The sequence below is a fragment of the Cebus imitator genome, unplaced genomic scaffold (assembly GCF_001604975.1).
Source record: "Cebus imitator isolate Cc_AM_T3 unplaced genomic scaffold, Cebus_imitator-1.0 Scaffold30, whole genome shotgun sequence".
In the NCBI taxonomy this organism is placed as follows: Eukaryota; Metazoa; Chordata; class Mammalia; order Primates; family Cebidae; genus Cebus; species Cebus imitator.
In genome coordinates this window covers 846940-873564 of record NW_016107345.1, presented here as the reverse complement: position 1 = coordinate 873564, position 26625 = coordinate 846940, and the positions used below count along the sequence as shown (strand labels likewise).

At 37.4% G+C, this 26625-nt stretch overlaps 1 protein-coding gene across 1 annotated transcript in view; it reads left to right on the top strand.

The window, feature by feature from the left end:
• The window catches only part of COPB2 (COPI coat complex subunit beta 2), a 33034-nt gene that overhangs the window by 1568 nt on the left and 4841 nt on the right, over positions 1–26625 (top strand). The window contains exons 2-15 of the mRNA XM_017523704.2: positions 4198–4335; positions 8137–8223; positions 8418–8544; positions 9396–9544; positions 11726–11872; positions 12729–12828; positions 13478–13620; positions 14176–14375; positions 15762–15872; positions 18027–18115; positions 18204–18310; positions 21179–21322; positions 22311–22441; positions 22682–22889. Coding sequence (XP_017379193.1) covers positions 4198–4335; positions 8137–8223; positions 8418–8544; positions 9396–9544; positions 11726–11872; positions 12729–12828; positions 13478–13620; positions 14176–14375; positions 15762–15872; positions 18027–18115; positions 18204–18310; positions 21179–21322; positions 22311–22441; positions 22682–22889 — 1881 coding nt within the window. The remainder of the gene's footprint in view (positions 1–4197; positions 4336–8136; positions 8224–8417; positions 8545–9395; positions 9545–11725; positions 11873–12728; positions 12829–13477; positions 13621–14175; positions 14376–15761; positions 15873–18026; positions 18116–18203; positions 18311–21178; positions 21323–22310; positions 22442–22681; positions 22890–26625) is intronic.

The window sequence follows — 26625 nt, the reverse complement described above, 5'->3', positions numbered from 1 at the left end:
TTAGAGCACTTCATGTTACTAACTACCTGCTCTAGCTTGGGTTTGATTTGGTTGCAGTAATGGACGTTTTTGGAAAAGGCCCGTAGATCTGCCTAATTTCGTTTTCTTTTGCTGTCTTTACATTTACCAATGTATTTGTATAAGGAAATATTGCCTTCATTTTTTAATGTATTTTAAATCCTTTGTGGAAAATAAAAAACGTGAATTTATTCATTTGCACATTTACCATAGAATATTTACTCTGTGCCATGCACTTTGCTAAACATGGCTGCCTAATTCTCACAACAGCTGTGAGAGTTATACGTTTATGAGGTGGTTACTGTAGGTCAGGCACTGCTGTAACTGGTTAACTCTGAATTTAATTCTTAAAGTACCAAGAGGTAGATAATATCCCTGTTTTATATCAGTCAAACTTGAGAGGTTAAGTAAATTTACCCAATATTGTGCATCTGAAATGAGTGGTGGAACTGAAATTTAAATCCATCATGACTTAAACCCCCATACTCAAATATGTAAGGTGATCTGGAGATAAAGATATGTATAAGAAATGACCCCACCTTTAAGGAGCATCTACTCTAGAAAGCAAGAAAATATGTGTACACAAGTGTACCACAGACAATTAAAATGAAATCCTATAGGATTCCCTAGGAAAGAATGCTTCAGGCTAGGGTAACTAGAAAGGTCTTACTGGTGGCAGTGGCATTTAAGCTGACTTCAAAATGCATCCAGCTTTTGGAAGATGGAGGGAGACATTTAGAGTTGAGGATACAGTGTGAGCATCCTAGTCATCTTTGTCCCAAAGTATCTTATTCAAAATAATCACTTAACTGTTAAGAGAAATATTATCACACCTTTTTTTTTTTTTTTTTTTTTTTTGGAAACGGAGTCACTCTGTTGTCCAGGGTGGAGTGTAGTGGCACCATCTCAGCTCACTGCAACCCCTGCCTCCCAGGCTTAAGTGATTCTGCAGCCTCAGCTTCCCGAGTAGCTGGGACTACAGGCATGTGCTACCGCGTGAGCTAAGTTTTTTTTTGGTTTTTTTTTTTCCCATTTATAGTAAAGACGGGGTTTCACCATGTTGGCCAGGCTGGTCTTGAACTCCTGACCTCAGGTGATCCGCCTGCCTCAGCTTCCCAATGTGCTGGGATTACAGGTGTGAGCTACCACACCCAGCTGCCTGTTCTGTTTTAAACTGAGATTTTTACTTTGAGAGTATTAGAGGTTTACTGGGGTTGCTCAGAGTTCTCTGGCTCAACTTATGTAGCATCACTTTTACTCAATAATCAATAATTTAAAATGTTTTAAAGTAAAATGTTCACAATTTATAAGTGTCCAATTTCCTCTTTACTAGAGGAAAATTGTGAGATATGCTGGCTTGTGTGTAAACCCTCACCATGGTTCCTGCCTGGTACGTAATAGATAACTTCATACTTATTAACTCTGAAGAGATTTAGAAAGAAGTTAAAATTTGTGATAGTAATTTATGGGGCAGAATTCAGAAATGGATAAAGTAGAAAGCCTTTGTTTTTCTGAACTAGCAAGGAATGTGAAGATGACGATTTGAAAGTAGAAAACTGGGGTCGGGAGTTTGAGACCAGCCTGACCAATATGGTGAAACCCTGTCTCTACTAAAAATATAAAAACAAGCCAGGCGTGGTGGCAGGTGTCTGTAGTACCCGGCTACTCGGGAGGCTGAGGTAGGAGAATTGCTTGAACCTGGGAGGCAGAGGTTGAGGTAAGCCAAGATCGCGCCACTGCACTCCAGCCTAGGAGACAGAGTAAGACACTGTCTCAAAAAATAGAAGAAAAAAAAGAAAGAAAAGAAAATTGGAGATAGAGAGGAAGGGACTGATGACAGTGAAAACATTTTTGAAGAAATTGAGGAGCCAGAGAACTCTGATCTTTTAAAGTCAGAGGTAAAGGTTGTTGCTGAAAGTGAAGGAGGTGTGGATAGAACAAGAGTTGAAGTAGTCAGTGACCCAAATTTGATAGCGATCCCCCAAAAAGATGCGTAAAAGCATTGAGGTGTTTTGTCTTAGGAAATTTTCTCTGCTAGATCTTCCTTTTATATTCAAAAGTAACCTTAAATTTCTGTCCCACTTATGATCATCATAGAATATCAGAGCAATAAAGATTTGACAGTAACTCAACTTGCCAAATGAGCTTTTAAGTTGCGTTTAAGACACATTGAAGAGGAAGTGTATTTTAAATCAGTCTTTTCACAGCATGCCTCCTAGAGAGAATTAAGCCCATTGCTCTAAGATATCATTGTATATAATGAATTAACTTTTCTCCTACAATGGCATTTTTTTTTTTCAGAATGGAGAAAATAGTTATTCAAATCATTGTCTTTTCTGTAGTTCAAAGGAATAATTTGGCTGGAAAAAGGCTATTATAAACTATTAGTATTTTCTGACTTGAGAGAATGTTTTTGTTTTAAATTGTTTCAGTTTTCATTAAGTTTCTGTAATTTAAATCCATTAAAATATTTTCAACATTGCCATTTGACACCAGAGGCTGTCATGCATAGGGATATAACCTTTATTGATCACATATTACATTACCTAGCACTTACTAATATTTTCCCAAGATAAATCTACCACTTTTCCCCAAAGAACTTAATTTAATATTATGCTTTAGGGTTACTAAGACTTCATGAATAACACTTCAGAATATTTTCTGATATGACACTATTGACTGGAGCACAAAATTGTGATTTGTGAATATTTCAAATTTATTTCCTAGTTAATTCTGTGAACCAGAGCTTCTCGAAATGTGGTCCGGGATTTCTTAAGAGTCCCTAATACTCTTTTAGGAGGTCCACAGTTTTAAAACTTTTCTTAACAGTTAGACTCTATTGACAACTTTCAAAATGTTCATATTTGCACTGATGGTGTAAAAGTAATGGAAGGTAAAACTGCTAGTGAAGTGACACCAAGTTGTACTGACAGTATATTCTTCATTGTTACACAATTTTTTAAAAAGCCAGTTTCACTTAAGAATGTCATTGATGAAACAGTAAAAATTTTATTACCTCTTCACACTTCAGTATGCATCTTTTAAATTCTGTTTGGTGAAATGGAGAGTATGCATAAATCAGTTCTGCTGCATAATGAAGTATGGTGGTTGTCTCAAAGAAAAGCACTTGTACTGTTTTAAGTCGTAAGCTTTACTTGAAACAATGAGAAACTGCTTATTCAGACTTGAATATTTGGTAGACATTTTTTAAAAACCTGAAAGAGGTTGGCTGGTCCCTGTATTGTTGCCAATGATAAAATTAGAGCTTTCAAGTGAAATTAGAACTTTGAAAAACTCTGAACTTGATGGATTTCCAGTGGTTAAAGGCTTATCAGTTGACGTAGGTGGTGAAATTAGTGAATGTAATTTTTTTATGAAGTATAATGATGTTGTCAGCATCTAGAAGATGTGCATAATTCAGTGAACTGGCATTTTCCACATGACCAATGCTTAATGTTACAAAAACATGCATGAGAGAAAGACCCATTCAAAGTATGGACTACACCAATGGATTTTAACGTAACAAAGTATTATTGATATGGTTTCAGATTTTATCTTGCAAGTAACCTTTAAGAAACTACTACTTCTTGAATTTTGAAGAATAACATCTTATTACTTGAAAAACCTATTAAGATATTCCTCACTTTCCAACTAGGTATCTGCGAGACTAGGCATTATTTTGTATACATTAACCAAAACAACATATCACAACATATTGAAGGCAGAAGCAGACATGAGAAACTCTCTTCTGTTAAGTCAGATTGTAAAGAGTTTCGCAAAAATGTAAAATACAGCCAATTTTCTTAATCTTTTTTAAAACAGTTATTTTTCATTAAAACGTTATTTTAGCTAACATTTACTAGATCTATTTTTGTTGAAAATGAATTATACATAAAGTTGTCTCAGATTTAATTTTTAACATGGTAACATGTCAACAGATAAAACTCACATGAACAAAAGCTCTTTGGGGTCCTCGAAATTTTTAAAGACTAAAGGAATCCTTAGAGCAAAAAGTTTGAAGACTGCTGCTATAAATCTTAAAATGTTAAATATTCTATTTTTGGATGTGTGAGTGAAGGAATAGGTGCTTAGACTTGAAACTGTGTCAATAACTTAGCAAAGTAGTAACTGATTGTTTTATAGGCCTGTTAATGCACTGTTTTAAATGCTTCTTTTTAGCCTCTGCGACTTGATATCAAAAGAAAGCTAACTGCTAGATCTGATCGAGTTAAGAGTGTAGATTTGCATCCTACAGAGCCATGGATGTTGGCAAGTCTTTACAATGGCAGTGTGTGTGTTTGGAATCATGAAACCCAGGTAGGAATTTTTCAAGACTTTATTAGAAATAAAATACTATGTTAGACTTTTTATAATGAAAGAGAAGAAATAACAGAATCCAGAAGCTATATACAAACTGCTTTCTCAAATTGGTACACAGTATTTTAAATATGAAGGAACTAACATGTATGAAGGAATAGTTTATAGGAGAAACTGTCCTGGGTATGTACATTTAAATACACAGTATTTAAATATAACAACTCTGACTTAGGTAGTATTAGCTCTTTTTTGAAATTGAGAAAACTGATGCTATTATAGGATCACTTGTTAGAGTATTTAATTGTTAATTTCCCATTCAGTAAGTATTGTGTCTTAAGAATGATATTTTAAAATTTATTTTTTCCCTTAAATGTTCAGTGTAATGATATGCAGATACTTCTTTCAGCATTGTAGATTATATCAGGGAAATATTTATAGTCAGCTTTTGATTATACACACATCTTACAGATTGTCTGCCTAGATGCTTGACTCATTCTCTTTCACCTGAGTAAATAACATATCCTTCAAATTAGTTTATCTCATATTTTCCAGTCTTCCTAGACTATATTTAAGAATACAAAGCATATAGTTAGCACTATACCATACATTTGTGTCTAAAGTTAAGTTCTTGAAATCCAGGTAAAATTGACATTTGAGGAATTTAAAATGGCAAAATAGAATCAATGAACCAAAGCCAGAAGTAAACCTAAAAACACCTTTACACTTTTATACTCACTGTAATGAAATAAAAATGTCTGTACACTAAAATCATACCCTGTGTGAGACCTGACGGTTTATAAACCTGTTCTCACACTGCTGTAAAGAACTACCTAAGACTGGGTAATTTATGAAGGAAAGAGTTTAATTGACTCACAGTTCCACAGGCTTAACAAGAAGCATGACTGGGAGACCTTAGGAAACTTATAATCTTGGCAGCAGGGGAAGGGGAAGCAAGTACCTTCTTCACATGGCGGCAGGAGAGAGAGCGCAAAGTGGGAAGTGCCACACACTTTTAAACCATCAGGTCTCATGAGAAGTCACTATCACGAGAACAGCAAAGGGGAAATCCACCCCCATGATCCAGTCACCTCCCACCGGGGCCTTCCTCTAATTCGACATGAGATTCGAATAGGGAAGCAAATCCAAACCATATCATAGTCCATCAGTGAGATTTTATACAAATTAACATTTTGTTTTCTGCTGTATCCCAGAGCCTAGTAACATTACCTGGTACATAGTAAGTGCTCAATAATTTATTTGTTCTATGAATGAATAATACTTATTTCACTTATCACTAGTTCAGAATTTCTGTTCTTGGCAATTTCAGATCTTGTGAATTCTTTTTGCTTTGATGCAAATGACCATTTTTTCCCCCTTTTGGTTTAGTTCTTTAGATGTTTAAAATATTTCTGATTTTATGTTTAACAGATATGTTGGTGTCCTCTCTCCTTGATTATTCCTAGGGATTCTCTCTTATCAGCTACATTTACCTGTCTCTCAGCTCTATCACTTGACTGTCCTATGTTCTAAAGCCCAGGCATACTTTTCTTATCTTTCTCTAGGCTTTATTGTAATATATCTCTGCTTTATCTGCATTTCCACTTCGCTTCCTTTTTCTCTTCTATCTATACCTTTTTGTGCCATATAACAGGACCATCTGCTGTACCCTTTCGTAATTCATCTCATTGGTAATTTCACGTTTAATTTCCTCATTTTATCCAAGAATGGAGGTTCTGTGAGGACAAGGATTACCCTCATCTTGTTTCCCACTGTTGGTCCAGTGCATGGGGCACTACCTGACACACTGTCAGGCTCAAAGTAGATACTCAGTAAGTCTTTGTTCAGTGATTGCTCTGTCTTTGGTTCTTTCTGTTTTTTCCCCTGCGTTTATAGCACCAACAGGAGTTATTTACCACTCCTATATTGAGAGCAAATTCTTGAGAGAGCCAAAAACGTTTTTGGAAGTAAATTCAGATGTATTTGAATTTCAAATATGGAGATATTATATACTCTTTAAGTTGGTACATGCAGTGGTTTAAAAAACAGTATTTTAGGATTTGAAGCCACTTGCTGATTAAATTATATAGGCGAGCCTTTTAACCATGCTGAGCCTCTGTTTATTAATCTAAAGTGAGGATGAAATTATTGCCTTCCCTACATCACAGGATTGTCAAAAAGATCAAATAAAATTAGATAAAATTTGTGAATGAAACCTATACATTACCATGTAACTATTAGTCATTAGACATACTTTCCTAATCTACATTGAGCATTTGTCTATATTGCATATGTAGCCTTTCTTACTCTTTATTTGCATCAGTCATATCCACTAACATGGTCTTAAACCTCGGCTGTTTGTTCTGCATCTGCTTTATTTTTACTGCTCAGCAGATCCCTGGGTTTGTTGTCTCCTCATGAGCTTTTGTGGATTTTTCTGCTGTGTTATAGATTGCATGTTCTGTCTACTCTCAGTGTATGTATCATAGTCAGCTGGTAGTAATTCTACAGGTTGGAGCTGAAGTCCCTCTTCATTCAGCCTGTGTCTAAAGAATCATTGAACTGTCTTGAAAAGCCAGAATAGGCTCAACAGTCCCTATTACTTTTTTAGCACACATGGTTAATGAGTCAGTAAGATTATATTGTGTTTCTTAGTTATTTCATTTTTGCCATCTGATACAAAAAAGGACTGGAAAATGATAGTTTGACTTTCAGAATTTTAAGAACAGGCATCAAAGAAGGAGGACAAAGAGGTACCATTATCTCTCCTTTTTAAGGAGGGTCTCCTAGTCTTCTACCTTTATGCTATATGTGTAATTCCATTCTGAGCAGCTCCGAGGAACAAATAAATCACTATATTTTCATATTTTACTAAAAAGAAATAACATTTATATGGAATCATATTGCTAAAGCATGCAAAAGAATTATACCTTGTTCATGAGTCACTTTTATGGGTTTCAATTTCAAAAAGACTGACAGGGTGCAGTGGCTCATGCCTGTAATCCCAGCTCTTGGGAGGCTGAGGTAGGTGAATCACTTGAGGCCAGGAGTTTGGGACTACCCTCGCCAACATGGTGAAACCCCATCTGTGCTAAAAATACAAAAATTTGCTTGGCATGGTGGCGCACACCTGTAATCCAGCTACTTGGGTGACTGAAGTATGAGAATCACCTGAACCCAAGAGGCAGTTTGCGGTGTGCTGAGATTGTGGCACTGTACTGCACTTTAGCCTGGGTGACAGAGTGAGACTGTCTCAAAAAAAAAAAAAAGAAAAGAAAAAAAGAAAAACTAAGAGCTAATTCATTCAACAAATACTTATCTAATACTAATTGTGTGCCAGCCACTGTTCTAGCGTCTGCATATACAGTGTGAAAAATATACTGCCTTCGGAGAGCTTAGCAGGAAAGATTGGCACTAAACATAATTATGAGGTGCTACATTATGAAAGAGAAGTACGAGGTTCCATGGTGGGTTTTCAAGGCAGAGGGAACAGGAGGAGAGATGAGGCTGGGAGTAGCCAAAGGTGAGGCTGGAAAGGGGAGGGAAGGGCTGGATCACAGAGGATCTGGAATATCATCTTGTGGACATTTGCTTTCTCTTGTTTTTAAAAAGTGTTTTAATTTGGAATCTACTAAAAGACAATTGGTCTTGTTAAAAAATTTAAATGTTAAGCTTTCATATTTTAAGCCTGAGAATATAATAAAATGAGAAGTGATTTTAAAAATTGGATGTTTGAAATATAGCAGAGTAGATTTTGTGGTTATTTTCGAATAGCTCAGTTTGTGTATTCTTGTTACACTTTAGACACTGGTGAAGACATTTGAAGTATGTGATCTTCCTGTTCGAGCTGCAAAGTTTGTTGCAAGGAAGAATTGGGTTGTGACAGGAGCAGTAAGTAATTAATATGAATCTCTATTCCCATTTTCTGAGTTGGTCAATGATTATGTAAATTAGTTGCAGGATTTTGATTACCAGTTTGTTAATTACAGCAATGTTTTGCAGCATAGACTTCATTTCTTGAGCCTGTAGTAGTTTTTTTGTGTAATTGATAATAGAGATGATGGTTTTAAAATTTCTGTTTCTAGGATGACATGCAGATTAGAGTGTTCAATTACAATACTCTGGAGAGAGTTCATATGTTTGAAGCACACTCAGACTACATTCGCTGTATTGCTGTTCATCCAACCCAGCCTTTCATTCTAACTAGCAGTGGTAAGAGATGACCTCTTTTGGTCATGTGTGTCTCTTTGGGTAATTCATTTTCATTCACTAACACATGCTATTCTTTAACCGCTGTTACAAATAGAATTCTAATTCCAAGCAGCCTTTAAACCATTTAGATCCGTTACTGTGCTATTGATGCTGCTTGTGTTTGTACTTCAATGAAATATCAACTGTACTTAGGATTTGTATAATGATTGCTCCAATTCCTGTCAGAGAAGACCTGCAAGTTTAGATGTTTAAACATCTGAACAGAAAGGTCATTTACATATTGATGAGTGAGTTTTTGGCAGATTGCCATAGACCCTAGTCAGTTGACTCTTTGTATTTAAACTAGTTTGGTCCTTGATATTATGTATAAACAGTAGATAGACCTCTTGGAGGACTGGTAAAAGAAGTAGCACTGAATTGGTAATAGCTCTTTGAAATGTTTCTAGACTAAAAATTGAGAACTAATTAAAAACTTTTTAAAAACCAGTCTTGTCAGGGCAAATGCTTGTTCTCTACATGTCATTGCTATTACTATTCAGTCATGCTTAGATTCTAATCAAATTTTTATTACTCTTTTGCTTTCTTTAATGCCCACTGAATTTTTAAGTTTTTTCACAAAATTTTTATATTTGCTATTTTTAATCTATTGTATCTCCACTTTTCTATAGAGAGTTAAATGCATTTTTAAGATAAGTAAGCATTTTGAAAACTCTGTTCGGTTTTGATTCTATTTCTGTAGGTAGTGGATTATGTGATTTGTGTTAGGTTTGCTTCCCCTGAAGACTGTGTCTTAGTTCTGAAGTAAAAAAAATATGGAATTAAAACTAACCTGAGACTTTCATTTGGCCTAGATGACATGCTTATTAAGCTCTGGGACTGGGATAAAAAATGGTCTTGCTCGCAAGTGTTTGAAGGACACACCCATTATGTTATGCAGATTGTCATCAACCCCAAAGATAATAACCAGTTTGCCAGCGCCTCTTTGGACAGGACTATCAAGGTAGGGTGTTCACATTGTGTGTCAGTTACCATTATTAGTGAACTATACTTGCCTTAAGTGTTTTACTGTTGACTGGCCAGAAATTTACCCATCTTAAAAGTTTTTCTCAAAAGTCTATTTTGAAGTCAAAATAGGACTTCTCATTTTAATCTAAAGGACCTGTTCTGTTTGGAAAAATATTGTGGCAACTCAGTGCTCTTAATGAAGGAGCATTTTTCTTTGTGGAAGCAGCATGTTATAAAAATTTTTTAGCCTTTGGAAACCCAGAATAAGAAAATGCCAGTATCTTTTCTAGGTTACTACTTTCTTCTCCTTTTAGTGTATTCATTATTGACTTCTGCTCATTGTTCATCTATTTTACATTTAAATTCCATATGCCTCTATTCTCTCTTTCTTATCCATTTCACCACACTGCTCTCTGTTATCTTTCTAAAACACAGAATACATCTTGTCAGTTCCTGATCTAAGGATAAAGTCCAAATGCCTTAGTGTGGAATACAAGGATTTCCAAGACTAGCCTGGGCTATTATTATGCGACATCTCCTACTGTCTACTCACCATCCTCTAGAGAGGCCATGAATGTTCACAAAACCTTACTTTATTGAACTGTTCCCTCTGCCTGCCGTTCTCTTTGTTTTCCTGTTTTGATATATTTTCCTCCAGAGAACTACTCGGCTTTTAAGACTTTGCGCAAATATTTACTCTGGAGGAGCTCTTGTCAGACATCCACTTCACCTCTAGACAAAGCAAATTATGCTTATCGCTTCCACTGCTTTTTGCCTCTGTTTCAGCCTTTCTCAGATTGAATTATAATTACATCTTTTTGGAAATCTTTCTCCCCTGAAATGCTGGATTTGGAGGGTAGAAACTATGTGTCACCTGCTTCCCCCACACATTCAGTAGCAAACAGCAAAGCGCCTTACCTGTCCTAGATGCTTAATACATGTTGCAGTGAGTGCAATCATGCTCCTTTTTTTAATCATAATATTTAAAATAGCTCCCTATGCATAGACTTAAATTAACTTTTGTTAATTACACATTTGCTTTTACCTATGTAGCACTGTTACTAGTTTTCCTTTATGTAAAATGTTATGTGTCCGAATATCTTAGGGCTTTGACCTTAGTTATTTTGCCTTTCATTGGATTATCCTTGCTTTTTTTTCCTTATTTTCTTTTTCTTTTTTTTCTACCAATCAGCATTATATCCTTGTTTTTGACATAGATTAAGTTTGAAATTAGTTTTAAGCTTTTTTACTAAATTAGGTTTATCTTGAGAACAAGAATTGTCTTCAGTTCCAGTAAAGTTTATTTTATACAGTAATTGATAAACATTTGTTACACATCTTTATACTCCTCACAAGGCCCCCCATATGGTGGGCACTCAGTAAATATTTGTAAAGATAAAGCTTAATCCTGTGCTGTGGTAATTTTTAACCATTTTCTACATTTTAGATTTTTAATTAAGCAGTAATTATCTCCTTTTTAATATATCTTTATTTTTATGTATTTATTTATATATTTTTGAGTTACGGTCTCTGTTGCCTAGGCTGGAGTGCAGTGGCATGATCACAGTTCATTGCAACCTCCAATTTCTGGGCTGAACTGATCCTCCTGGCTCAGCCTCCCAAGTTGTTAGGACTACCTACGTGTGCCATCATGGCCAGCTAACTTTTTACTTTTTTGTAGAGATGAGGTCTTGTTGTGTTGCCCAAGTTGGTCTTGAGCTCTTGTGCTCAAGTGATCCCTTCCATCTGGGCCTCCTAAAGCACTGGGATTACAGGTGTGAGCCACCATGCCCAGCCACTTTTAATATATCTTACTAAACCCGCTTTCATGAGCTGTATATTAAATCTCTAATAAAATAATTTCATACCCTTCAAGTAGTATTTCTCAAAGTCTTAAACACTTAAATTCCTGGACTTCACTGTGGATTGACTGAGTTATAATCTCTAGAGATAAAGCCTGGAAATTGGTGCTTTTAGAGAACACCATAGTGATTTCACCCCCTGAAAATTCAAGTAAAATGAGAAAGAACAAAAACCAAACAGGTTTAAAAATAAAATTTCATAGCTGTTCTCTCCTGAGCTTTGGCATTTTACGTAATATGTCAGAAATGTGGTGGATTTGCCTTTTGAAAAGCAAGGCCCCATATTGACTGGCAGGTGCTGTTGCTCTCTGAAGGTGTGGCAGTTGGGCTCTTCGTCACCAAACTTCACTCTGGAAGGACATGAGAAAGGCGTGAATTGCATTGATTACTACAGTGGTGGGGACAAACCGTACCTCATTTCAGGTGCAGATGACCGTCTTGTTAAAATATGGGATTATCAGGTACAATTTTTCATAACCTTCTATATGTTAGATATGTCTCTTACTACTTCTTATAGGACAGTTAAGACTTGGGTTGTCAAAATCTGTTCACAGCATAGTAACTTAAGGTATCAGTATTTGCACCTAAACTGTGTTCCCAGAATTCTCCATAAAAATAAAAACAATGCATATCAAGATTTTAAAAATAAAGTATCAGCATGTACATATTTCATTTCATAACAGCATTTAGAGATTTTAACATTTTAATGTTGAATTTTCCTCCATAATCTTCATTCTTATTTGTAAGCCAGCAGATCAACAAATACCAATCATTTTGCCACACAGAACTCTTGTAAACCTAGTTATGAACTCTTGTTAATATGCATCCTATCTCTAAGATTTTCTTATATTTTGATATTTTTTTCACAACAAAAGTTCTGATAAGCAATTAATAAAATGAGGCCTAGAAAATGAGTTTTACCTTGAAACATTTTCAAATTTGTACTTATCCAGAATAAAAATATTAAATGCTAAAGCAGTACTGTCTACTTAGCCAGTGATAGTTCGTGTGAGTTTTAAGGGGAAAATCTATTATCCTGAGAATTTGAGGGAATAATATTCAGATGAAAGCCTGCTTGTTTTTTTCCCCCTCTTTAAATATGATAGTTATATTTACATTTATTTATTTTATAAAATAATTAGATAAAATATATGTACAACAAGATCATCCTTGTTTCAAATTTCTGTATTGGATATTATTTAGATTGTCATAACTAATTACTATCGTTTATAATGTATCTATACATTGAGAGATTTAAGGTTGTTCTGGTTACATGGTTTTCACTAATAAGAAATGTTTTCTATGTCTTGATTACAGAATAAAACATGTGTGCAGACACTGGAAGGACATGCCCAAAATGTTTCTTGTGCCAGCTTTCATCCTGAGTTGCCAATTATTATTACAGGTTCAGAAGATGGTAAGTTAGAAGGGTATGTTTATTCCCTGTGTTGGTAACTACTGAGTGGGCATTTAAATCAAGTAATGTCTCTGCATTGTAATTGGAGATTTCCAAGGATTTTGATTGAAGTACTAGACTTAAGCTATAAAGAAAAGAGTAAAGGGACGTTATTTTCATCAGCATCATTATCATCATTCTCATGTATTTTGATTCTGTCACTTAAATAAGAGGACCATCAGATGTCCTAGAGAAAAATTGAAAAAGCATGTGCTTTGGAGTCAAACAAACCTGTCAGGCTGTTACTTCATGAATGTGTGGTTTGGGCAAATTATGAAATGGAAACACATATATCCACTTCGTAGGATTATAGTGAGAAGAAATCATGTGTTGAAAGCATCTGGCACATAGGAAACACTACCCAGAAAATCCGGTTATTATTTCATGTTTAAAATTGTAATTCTTAGGTTTTGTTTCTTGTACATTGTCTGTTGTTAGTTTATATTGCTTTTTAAAATCATTTAAAGACAGTAGATCAAAAAATTGGTCATTAAACTGCCGGGAAGTGTTATCTTTTTGAATAGAAAGACTTCCATGGATGTCTTTCACCTGACACAGTTTATTGTCAGATGTTTGTATCAAAAGGGAATATTTACATTGTTCTTTTTAGGAACAGTACGTATTTGGCATTCAAGCACCTACCGGCTAGAGAGCACACTGAATTATGGAATGGAGAGGGTATGGTGCGTGGCCAGTCTAAGAGGGTCCAACAACGTCGCTTTGGGCTATGATGAAGGGAGCATCATTGTTAAGGTAATTAAACTATCCCTCTCACTAGGTGGACATAGGTAAAGCCATTTTCTTTGTATTTTAATATTGTCATCTTCCAAGTCACCAGTTTTGTAAAACTGGCACTTCTTTCATTAAGCACTAGACATTAAGCAATGAAGATTTAAAGTGGGAGAAAGAAAACAGAGCTCTCTGTTAGGTGAAAAAATAATCTGTTTTATTATGCTTTTATTCATTTTTCTTTTCTCTCTTTTTTGAGACGGAGTCTTGTTCTGTCACCAGGCTGGAGTGCAGTAGTGTGATCTTGGCTTATTGCAGACTCTGCCTCCTCGGTTCAAGCGATTCCCCTGCCTCAGCCTCCCAAGTAGCTGGGGACTACAGGTGCACACCACCACACCCAGCTAATTTTTGTATTTTTAGTAGAGATGGGTTTCACTGTGTTGGCCAGGATGGTCTTGATATCTTGACCTCGTGATCCTCCCGTCTTGGCCTCCCAAAGTGCTGGGATTACAGGCGTGAACCACTGTGCCTGGCTTCATTTTCCTTTTCATTGCTGAGAGCTGTTTGTCTTTCTTTCAGCTTGGTCGGGAGGAACCTGCCATGTCCATGGATGCCAATGGAAAGATAATTTGGGCCAAGCATTCAGAAGTCCAGCAGGCCAACCTAAAGGCAATGGGAGATGCTGAAATTAAAGATGGGGAAAGATTGCCACTAGCAGTAAAGGATATGGGCAGTTGTGAAATATACCCTCAGACTATTCAGCACAATCCTAATGGGCGGTAAGCCATCACCAAAATTTGTCTCTCAGCTTCTGTGTATGTTAGAACAGGTTTGCAGATCCACAGTCCACTCTTAACTTGTGGTTGGCATCTCTGATCATTCCTCTGTGTGCTTTTGCCCTGGCCCCACAATTCTCAGCACAGCTGCAGGTAGCCATGCCAGTTGAACAAGTTGGCATGAAAGATAGAGCATGTTTGCCCTCCTGGCCTTGTTCTATACCACACAATTTTGAATAGTTAAGTAGTACTGTTTACTGTTACTTCACATGCGTTGAGTTTGTGTTCTTGTGTGCTCCTTTGAGGGCAAGGAGTATGTCTTATGCTGAGACTTGGTAGGTGCCCTCTCTAAATGCTTGCTGACTTATTGCTCTTAAGAAGAAGAGCTGACTCTGAGATGTGTGTCTTTTGAAAAAGCTTTGAGATTGATAATAATCCTGTTTCTTATGTGTAATTTGAACTGTGAGTTGAACTTCTCCCTTAAGATTTGTAAGTCACCAAACACCTGGTGAGAGAAGAGTTTCTAGCACAGTTAAGTCTAAACCTGTGGAGCTTTAAATATTATTTTACAGTAGACCTGGACATCTTGTAATGCTGTCCTGAGTATTAAAAAGACAAACGATACAAACCAAGTATGCCACCTCGTTCAGTAAACAGTATTCAGAATTATTTGTAACATAATTCTCTTATGAAAGTTAAGAACACATTATGAGTATTTCCCTTAATATCATAAAACATTTTTTGCCATGAGTTTTGCCTTTGGCAGTCTTTCGATACCAGCCTTTACAGTGTTATAAATAACTTTAAAGAGAGTTGTTTTATATCCATTGGGAAAATTTTAGTTGACTATGCAGCATCCTGTTTTTACTCATTATTTAATTGTTAAAATATCTTCTGTGTTTTGATAAATTTAACAGTCTTTAAAAACTGGAGTGAGATATTTTTATTCATTTGAATGATCAGCTTTAAAATGAAGATAGTCTTTGCAATAATATAGTGCCTTCCTGTGGTATAAATGTCATGAGCAAAATGCTAGGCATCTTGGTGCTCAACAAGTACTGGTTGAATAATTGGAATCCTCCTCCCTTGCATCTCCAGCCATTCTCACCTTCCTGTCTCCAGTTGCCTTTATTTATGAGAAGGCTATTCCAGTAACATTTCAACAGTAGTGCCATATTCATAATTTACTTTTTGATTTGTTGGCTAGAATTTTTCTTGTAACTTTGTATTCAAAGATATGCATAACATTTAAAAGATGTTAAATTGTAATAATGAACTAAAATAACATTTGTTATTAGAATTCTTTTACCATAACATGAATTACTGTTTCTTAACTTCTATATGTCTTTGGTCCTCTGTACTTCCCTCCCTGGCTTCGGTGATTTCTAGGTTTGTGGTGGTATGTGGTGATGGGGAGTATATCATCTACACAGCAATGGCATTGAGAAACAAGAGCTTTGGATCTGCTCAGGAGTTTGCATGGGCCCACGATTCTTCAGAGTAAGTTTTGGCTGTGTGATAGCCACCTTGCCCTGATTGCAGATGTGTTATGTGCTGCTTGAGAGACTCAAGGCTTGATGTTGCCTGTGCTTCTCCGTGTTAAAAAACAGTTCTCACCAGAGCTGTCCGTTGTAAGATTAGAGTCAGAGGCAATTATGTAGCCTGAGCTGTCTTTGCCCTTTCTTTGTTGTGTGTTGAGCTAGCTCGCTCAAGCTGATATAATAATCCCATTCCTGTGGGGACCCAGCACCCATTTTGTTGATGAAGCCCATGGCAGGACCTGTTGCTTTATGAGCTTAAGGCACAGTAGACCCTCAAGTCTGCTTTGACAGGCCTTGGCGTGCCCTTCCTATCATGTGGTGTCCTGAGGTGCTACTGCCCCTTTATGAGCTACTTGGGAGAGATGTTATGGTTTGATCATTTTGATGAGAAATTGATTAAAACTTATTTTCCGTGATAGTACCCACTGCCTGTTCTTAACTTACTTCTGTCTGAATTCAGAGTGTTCGTAAAATGTTCTCATTAAAAGCAGGAAAGATGGTTTAACTCTGGCTTTTTTACTAGTCATTGGCTCTGGTTCCTTTCTTTATTCCTGTTTAGTGCATGTAATAAACATTAGGGGTTTGGTGTTTTCAGACCACACAACTGAATTACATTACAGTTCTTTTTTTTAGTTTTGTTTGCCCCACATTTTATGTTTCATCTTGCCCCCAACAGTGGGGTAACTTAAGCCTCGGCACTGCAAAAGAAGATACATTCTAAAAAATAACAGTAGATGAGAGGTATGGAATTGTTCTGATCTTTTCATAAATTTCCTAAGTACACTTACACAGTTTTGTGTATTCAAAGGTACTTTTACCTTAAGCAAAGTTGCAGTTTATGAATTGCTTTCTCTCACCAAACCTTACTCTGTTTTGATAGTTCCCTTTTTTCAGCGTTATCCAGCTAAGACCTTGCTCAGCATCTTTCCTGTCCTGAGCAAAGCCCTCATCACATCACTTCCTCACACAGTCTCAAATATCTAGTGATAGCCACAGCCCCTTTTTTCAAGGCAGAGGTCTGAATATAAGCAGTTTCCTACGTTGTTGCTGAGTATGACTGACTAATGAGCCATTTGTCACAGTTATTATTTAAGTCACCCTTATTGAGGTATAATTTACAGAAGACAGAATGTACCACTTAATTGTACAGTGGTCCCCCTATCTGTGGTTTCCCTTCCTGCAGTTTTAGTTACCCACAGTCAGCTGTGTTCCAAAAATATTAAGTGGAAAGTCCAAAAATAAACAACTCATAAGTTTTAACTTGCCCAGTGTTGTGTGTTGCATGATGAAATCTTGAGCCATCCCACCTGGGACATGAATCATCCCCTTGTCTAGCATATCTATATTGTATATGCTACCCATCTCTTAACATTATAGGAAAAAACATAGCATATACAGGGTTCACTGCTGTCTGGAGTTTCAGGTATCCATTGGGGCTTAGAACGTATCCCCCATGGATAAGGGAGGACTGCTGGTCATGTCAGTAGATTTGGGCAAATGTATGTAATCCTTAACCACCAACACAGTCAAATGAACATTTCTATCATCTGCCCAAAATCCCCTTGGCTCCATTAACAGTCAGCCACAACCACCACCCACAGATTCCCCAGTCCCATCAAACACCAATCTGCCTTCTGTCACTATATAGATTAGATTTGTCTTAAGAGTTTCATGTAAATGGAATCATACGGTATGCACTCTTGTGTCTAGCATCTTTTGTTCAGTATGTTTTTGAGATTCATCTATATCCTTCCCTGAATTAGTATTGTGTTTCTTTATTTGCAGAGTACTATTTCTGAATACACCATAGTAGTATACGAATACACCATAATTTGTTTAATCATTCAACTATTATGGACATTTGGGTCATTTTCAGTTTCTAAAATGGTTTGTAAGCCCTAGTAATTCATGTCATACACAGTGTAAAACCCTTTTATCATTTCTCCAACTGTAAGGAGTTCTCTGATCTCTTAGGAAAACAGTACATCAGAGAATCTTCAAATACTATTTTATATTTTTGCATAATTATTGAAAAATATTTGAAGATATTTCCAACATTTGGTGGAATTATGATTTAGTATATAATATATTTGCCTTCCCTTTTTTCTCCCAGGTATGCAATAAGAGAGAGCAACAGTGTTGTAAAGATATTTAAGAACTTTAAGGAAAAAAAATCATTTAAACCAGATTTTGGAGCAGAAAGTGAGTGTGGTCTACGTATGATACATTTTTAGATGCTTTTTAATGGCTCAAAAATGCCTAAGCAAAACTTTTTTTATGTTCCCTTTAGGTATCTATGGAGGCTTCTTACTGGGAGTCAGATCTGTAAATGGCTTAGCCTTCTATGACTGGGACAATACAGAACTCATAAGAAGAATTGAAATTCAGCCCAAACATGTGAGTTTCCCCTCCATTGTTGTTTCTGGAATATTTCTGTGATGAGTTCTGGGTCCCTAAGGCCAAGAAGTGTCTTTTGTACTCTGCTGTCCCTCTTCCATTGTCAAAAGACATTTAAAATATAAAACAGCACTTAGAATTTATATAACTTTTTATACTTTTGAAATATACAATGTCTACGGCCTCAATGGGTTACCACAATCCTGATTTTCTAGGCAGTTGAAGGTAAGTGGGAGTGCCATTTTGACAGAAGAAAAAAAACATGCTTTGAGAACAAGAAGTCAGAGAATTCTTGACTTGGAAAGGCCTTCTTCCACATAGTTCAGAAAACCTTTTCATATGTTTTGATAATAGCTGCTTGAACTTGAGGTGACCATCTCCAGTGACAAAGCGTTTGCCTTTAGAACTGCCCGCTGCTTTGACAGTTTCCACTGTCAAGAGATTATCTTTGGAAACCAACCAGCTGTCCTGAGGTCTGGGTTCTAGAGTATGCATTTTCTCTTTTTTTTTTTTTTTTTAATTGTACTTTAGGTTCTGGGGTACATGTGCAAATCATTCAGGATTGTTGCATAGGTACACACATGGCAATGTGGTTTGCTGCCTCCACCTCACGGTCACCTACTTCTGGCATTTCTCCCCATGTTATCCCTCCCCGACCTCCCCAACCCCCTGCTGTCCCTCCCTTGGCCCCCACCCAACAGACCCCAGTGTGTGATGCTCCCCTCCCTGTGTCCGTGTGTTCTCATTGTTTAACACCCGCCTATGAGGGAGAACATGCCGTGTTTGATTTCCTGTTCTTGTGTCAGTTTGCTGAGAATGATGGTTTCCAGATTCATCCATGTCCCTACAAAGGACACAAACTCATTTTTTATGGCTGCATAGTATTCCATGGTGTACATGTGCCACATTTTCCTTGTCCATTCTGTTGTCGATGGGCATTTGGGTTGGTTCCAGGTCTTTGCTAATGTAAACAGTGCTGCTGTGAGCATATGTGTGCATGTCTCTTTATAATAGAATGATTTATAATTTTCTGGGTGTATTACGCAGTAATGGGATTGCTGGGTCAAATGGAATTTCTATTTCTAGGTCCTTGAGGAAACGCCACACTGTCTTCCACAATGGTTGAACTAATTTACACTCCCACCAACTGTGTAATAGTGTTCCTGTTTCTCCACATCCTCTCCAGCATCTGTCGTCTCCAGATTTTTTAATTTATCAGATTCATTCTCCATCCATCTTTGATCCCTAGCTGGTGAGGAGTTGTGATCTTTGGAGGAGGAGAGGCTTTCTGGTTTTTGGTGTTTTCATCCTTTTTGCGCTGGTTTCTTCCCATCTTAGTGGCTTTATGTACCTGTGGTCTTTGTAGTTGGTGACTTTCAGATGGGATCTTTGAGTGGATGTCCTTTTTGTTGATGATGAAGTTATTTCTTTCTTAGTTTTCCTTCTAACAGGCCCCTCTGCTACAGGACTGCTGGAGGTTCTCTCCAGACCCTGCTTGCTTGGGCATCACCCACAGGTGCTGAATAACAGTAAGGATTGCTGCCAGTTTTTTCTGTTATCTTCGTCCCAGAAGGGTACCTGCCAGATGTCGGCCTGAGCTGTCCTTTATGAAGTATCTCTTTGGGTATACAAGGGGTCGGGGAACTACTTGAGGAGACAGTCTGTCCCTTAGAAGAGCTCAGGTGCTGTGCTGGGAGCTTTGTTGTTCCATGCAGAGCTGCTGGTTAGGTACTTTTAAGTCTGCTGCAGTGGAACTCATAACCACCTCTTTTCGTAGGTGCTCTGTCCTAGGAAGGTTGGCTTTATTTATAAGTTCCTGTCATGCTGCTGCCTTTTTTCATAGATGCCCTGCCCTGCACAGAGTAGTCTAGTCACAGTCTGCCAGCAGAGGCGTTGCTGAGCTGCTGCAGGCTCTGCGCAGCTGCTATGTGAACTGCCTTGGTAGTGGTGGTCACCCTTCCCCCCACTGAGCTGGACCATCCTGGGTCCAGCTGCACTTGCTGTGAAATTCTCAATCCAGAGTGTTTCAGATTACTTGTTGTGTGTGAGTGGTACCTGCCAGGCCAGATCGCCTGGCTCCCTGTCTCTCTGCCCCTTCCCTTTCAGTTGAATGGGTGGCTCTGTCTCCCAGGCATTCCAGATGCCAGTTGAAACAGCTGCCCAGATTTGTGTGAGTTTCTGTGCGCCAAGCCAGCATCAGCTGAAACCACCATGCTGAAAACTCGTGGCACTTTTCGGCCCGGGAATCTCCTGGTCTGTGGGCAGTGAAAATTTGTTTGGAAATGCCGTGGGCACTCACCCTCTGCATTGTTCCTACTGGGAACTGCTCTCCAGAGCTGTTCCTATTTGGCCATCTTGGATCCCCAAGCATGCATTCTTAATGGGTGTAAAAATTGGCTTGGGGGGCTTACTTTTATGAATACAGCATAGCTATACATACGTATATTCATTACATATGTATAAACATATACGGCGTATCTGTGGTATTAAAATTTCGCTGGGGGAGGTGATGAGAAAAATGTCCAGAAAGACTTCTAGGGAGGGTGAGTGAAAAATGAGGAAAAAAAAAAAAAAAAAAAAGTGATAAACACTGTTGTAGAGCAATAGGAAATAGACTATTGGTCCTCTAAATTGTAGCACATTGAGTGTTTACTGACAGCTCTCTTTTCCTTTTGGTCTTTCCATTGCTAGGCTAAATAGCATAGCTCTGCCCTGGCCACCCTCCCAAATAATACCACATAAAATTGTTAAGTGAATACTTATTGTCTTGATATAAGAAGATAAATGTTGTTAGAAACCAAGTATATGCAGTTTGTCATATCCACTCAGAAATCCAAATCAGTTGTCTATGATTTTGTTGTGTTGCAGATTTTCTGGTCTGACTCTGGAGAGCTAGTCTGTATTGCTACTGAGGAATCATTTTTTATCCTTAAGTATCTGTCGGAAAAAGTCTTGGCTGCACAGGAAACACATGAGGGAGTTACTGAAGATGGCATTGAAGATGCCTTTGAGGTAATTGCATCAGCACAACTTTTGCTTTTAGCTTTGTTTTTAAATGATTTATAGTCTTACAACAGACATTACTGATTTTAACATTTAGTTATAAATTACGTTTGGGGAGACAGCATTTAAGGGTTTCTGGTGAAATGTGAAAATTAAAATTGACTCAGATCAAAATTTGAAAATAATGTTTAAAAGAAATTTGTGCTTTGATTTTAAGAATTCTTTAGACTTACTTTGATATCTTTCAGTAAGGAAATTGTAGTTGTTTTGGTCCTAAGACTATTTAGCTAGCGATTTAAATGAGCTCCCAAATGGTAAATCATTCATTGTGCAGATGTCACAGATTTTGTGAAATATTTAATATTTCATTTTCATGTTTTGAAGGGTCTAAGTTTAGATCAGTATTCTTTTAGATCACAGTTTTGACCCAACAATGAGAATTCATATTATAAATACTAATTTAGGAATCTGTTCTTTTTTTTTTCTTTTTTGAACCTAAGAGTTAAATTGGGTAGGAATCTGTTCTTAAATGAAGAAAGAAATTCCAGCCAGGCACAGTGGCTCACACCTCTAATCCCAGCACTTTGGGAGGACGAGGCAGGTGAATCACTTGAGGTCAGGAATTTGAGACCAGCCTGGCCAACATGGTAAAACCCCATCTCTACTAAAAACATAAAAATTAGCTGGGCGTGATGGTGGGAGCCTGCAGTCCTAGCTACTTGGGAGGCTGAGGCACAAGAATCACTTCAATCGGGGAGGTGGAACTTAGCAATGAACAGAGGTTATGCCACCATACTCCCGTACTCCAGCCTGGGCAACAGAGACTCCATCTCAGGGGGAAAAAAAAAGAAAAAGAAAAGGAAAAGTTTTCTTTCTAGAAATAGGAAGGGTTTTACTTTGCATTTTTTATTCTACCATATCACCCTCAAATGTATTCAGCTTTTTATTGAGAAATTTCTAATGTTGGATAAAGTAATTATTGTCTTTCTTTCTGCAGGTTCTTGGTGAGATTCAGGAAATTGTGAAAACAGGGCTTTGGGTAGGCGATTGCTTCATTTACACAAGTTCTGTGAACAGATTAAATTATTATGTTGGAGGAGAAATAGTCACCATTGCCCATTTGGACAGGTAGCTGAGTTTCATTTTGCATTTGTCCTAAATTTTAAAGTGTGTTTTTTAAGCAAAATCTGTTGCTGGCTTGTAGCAATAATAGGCTGATTTTTCAGTATTATAGCTTTAGTAGGTTGCCTATTAACCAAAATTGTATTAATCAAATGGGAAGGTTTTGAGCAAGAGGCAGTTTGTAGGGGTATGTGTTTGTGTAACTGCAGATTTGAACTTCTAACTTGGTTTCTGTTTCTATTATAGGACAATGTATCTCCTAGGCTACATTCCTAAAGACAACAGACTTTATCTGGGGGATAAAGAATTGAACATCGTTAGCTATTCCCTGCTGGTTTCGGTCCTGGAATACCAGACAGCCGTCATGCGGAGGGACTTTAGCATGGCTGATAAGGTCCTTCCTACCATTCCAAAAGAACAGAGGACCAGAGTTGCACACTTTTTAGAAAAGCAGGTAAGAGGTTTTGTTTTGTTTTTTCTTTTTGTTTTTTAAAACTAGCAATTTGAAAGCTAATTAGTATGGATTTGAAAAGCTTTATTTCTTAATTGCCAACTCATTTCCTGTGGCAATGGAATTTCTCCTGTGAGTTTAAGGCACTTGTTACAGCATGTAATACACCCTTCATACATTCTTCCTTCTCCTTTCTCAGTGCCCCCTTTAAATGTTGGAGGTGACTTATCAGTCTTCTTCTGTGCACCTCTTTTCCAGTTTCCTGATATTTTCATTTCTACACTGCATTTTTCTCTTTATCCCATCTACTTTAAAAAAAAATAGTGATTAAAATACATATAGCATGAAATGTACCATTAGTGGCATGCCTTTTTCTTAATGTAGTGTTTTTTAAGCAAAGTTACATATGTGCAAAGCATAAAATAAGTTTTGCAAGGTTTAAGAAAAAATCAGCCCTCCCTCCTTTTTCCTTCCTAATCTTACCTTGAGGTAATTATTTTATCTGATTCTTTTGGTATTTACTTCCATGTTTCTAAATAACATGTAATATAGCAGTTTCTTCATTTCTTAGCTTTAGGCATTTCTTGTGACTTCCCCCTCGGTAGATGAGGATTTCACTTTCTTTCATTCCCCTGTGTCTACCACATACACGCCACTTTCCTATCTTTATCCTCTCAGAATAGTTCTAATGTTGATTGATCAGTACTCAAATGTTTACATTATGGCTATGTAATCACTGCTTACAGGTGAACCATGTAGCATATTATCTAGCTTTCCTTTCCTGCAATTGTTTGTTTCCCTTAGAGTTTATAATTGTCTTTTTCCCCACTTTGCTAAATTTTCTATGTACCTGTGGTTAATCCTCCCTGGACTTTGCTGGTTCTTCAGATGTCCTGAAGATCTCCTTTCAGTTTGTTTAGACTCCTTCAGACGACACTGGTTTTCCGGCTATCTTCGTGGATTTCCCCTCACCATCATGTTGGGGCTTCTTTTGCCTATCTCCTGTTGGATCCATTGTTTTCTTAATACCCCTGTCTCCCTTCCTGCTTTGCTCCCTCATTTGCGGGGAGCATGCCCTTCAGCAGTTTCTTGAGAGAAGGGTTGTTAATGGGAGATAAATTGTTCTGTGACTTTGAATCTCTGAAAGTACCATTGTTCTACTCTAAAACATATTTGACCAGTTAACTGGTATAGAACTTTGTTAGAGGTAATTTTCTCTCAGAATTTTGAAGGCATTGTTCCATTGCCTTGTAGTCATTGTTGAAGTCTAAAGCCGTTTTTATCCTTCATTCTTAGAACATGACCTGGTTTTTCTCTGTAGAAACTTTCTGAATGTTGTCTCTGTTGTACTGAAATGTTATAATCATGGTGGGCCTTGGTAGGAATCAACTTTCATTCATTCTGCCGGTTATTAGGTGAGCTTTTTTAATGGGAAACTCATGTCCTACATTTCTGAAAGATTTTCATGAATCAGTCTGTGGAATTTCCTTCCTTTGTTTTCTGTATTTCTGTCTGGAACCATTACTCAAATCTTGGATGTCCTGCACTGATATTCTCTTTTAAAATCTTGTTAATAGATAAAAGTTTCTCATTTCTCTACAGATATGAATATTTTTGTTTTCAGATTTTGAAGTTTTCTCTTCCGCCTATATGGTACGCTTCCTTCAAGTTCCTTTTATTACTTCATTTTGATCTCCATCTTTTCTCTTAGTGATTTTCCTCAAGTATCTGATGTCCTTGGGCCCTCATTTAAGAGTGAAGGCCCAAGCAGCAGATCAGAAGGTCTGAATTTGTGGGTGGGCATATTGGGGTTTGGACTTCACGATATCTGGTTGGCCCATTTGATTAGAGAGTCTCAATGTCAGTATCTTTAGCCAGTGAATTTTTGGTGACTTTCCATTTATGTAATGAATTTAACAAGCACTTAAACAGTGGTGCTAGGCACTGTTCCTGCTGACATGTAGTCCTCATGGAGTTGACATTTTAGTATTTTTAAGTCTTTTCCCTTGGGCTCAGATTTTACTGAAAAGCTCCCCAATCACCATCTTTCTGGGGTCTCAGTAGAAGATAGCTTGGAGTGTCAGTATTTAATATTTCATTGAGTCTATGTATCCATTTTCATAATCTCCTGTTTTCCTTTGACACTCCATACTTCTTCCTCCAGGCATGCTTGGAATCTCCTAGTCTAGAGACCCTTTAGTTTGCCCTCTCCAAAGCATAAACCTGTCTTTGTTTGTCAAGAGGTGGGAGAGGGAGCGGATCTAGAGTTTCCAAATGCTTTTAAGGCACTTTGTTTTTAGCACTACCATTCATGAGACACACTGGGTGTAAATCAGATTGTTTCTATGCTGTTCTCACTCCTGATTCAGTATTAGTTTTCTCTGCTGTTTTAACAGAATGTTTATATTCATCCACCAGCTTTCCAGCTTCCAAACTTTTGTTACTGTTTCCTCTCCCTTTCTATGTATCCTTGGGAGTTCGTACCTTAAAAAAAAATACATATATACATACATACACACACACACTTTAGTGTGATTTTATTAGTAGTAGAGAATTAGCAGAAAACAGAAGTATGTATATTTAGTCCACCTTATTTCATCTGCTTTGCCCTTGGCTGTATCTGACTAGTTCCAGATGTCTTTCATCCTCCACTCTTGGGTTTTATGTTATCTACATCAATGCTAGTGAAGAAAAGTAACTCCAGTTATTTAGAATGTCTTATTTACATTGTATTCATGGATGTATGGGGGCAGAGTGGCAGCCTGTATAAGCTGAGAAGTTAAAACATTTCAAACTTGACGATAAAGCCATTCTGAAAATACAGCCAGACAGAACCCAAGTTGTCCAGCTTCTCAATGTTGACTATCCTGTAAGTGAACATTCTCCCTCAGTCTGGTGAAGAGGTAAATTATCCCTGAACTTTTTGTCTAACACATTACATACCAAGAGCCGAAACTCTTGCCCAAAGGGCAGACCTCATCAGTACTGTTTGTCTTGGAGGAGAAGCTAGTTTAATAATTCCAGTAGCTGATTTAAAACAGTGGTCCCCAACCTTTTTGGCACCAGGGACCAGTTTCATGAAGACAGACAATTTTTCCACAGATGGGAGGGAGTGCGTTTCAGGATGAAACTGTTCCACCTCAGATCATCAAGTATTCGAGTGTCATGGAGCTCGCAACCTAGATCCATCAGATGCACAGTTCACAATAGGGTTGACGTTCCTTTGAGAATCCAGTGCCATCACAGATCTGACAGGAGGCAGAGCTTAGGCGGTAATGCTTGCTAGCTAGCCCACCCACCCACTGCTTACCTGCTGCTGTGGGGCCTGATTCCTAATAGGCCACAGACCAGTTGGGAGACCCCTGGTTTAAAAGCTTATTCTTAATGCCTTAATGGAGCATTGGAAGGAAATTTTAGACTTCCTGTCTTTTGGATACTTGCTAATCAACTGGACTTGAGACCAACAATAAAGGAATAGGTATTGACACCTGATCAGTGACAGGACCTGAATATACGGTGTTTGCTATGACCTACAGATGATAGAAAATTGAAAGGTTTTATATTTGACTTCCTTTTCTTTGCCCATTTACTGCTAATAGTCTCATCTGTAAAAAGGCATTGAACTAGATGATCTCTACATCCCAGCCTAGTTGCGTAGATTACCAACAGCTAAGTTTACACTGCTGTGCCTAGTTTTGTTCTTTTGAAATGATTGAGTCAGCTTTGCAAAATTCCTTCC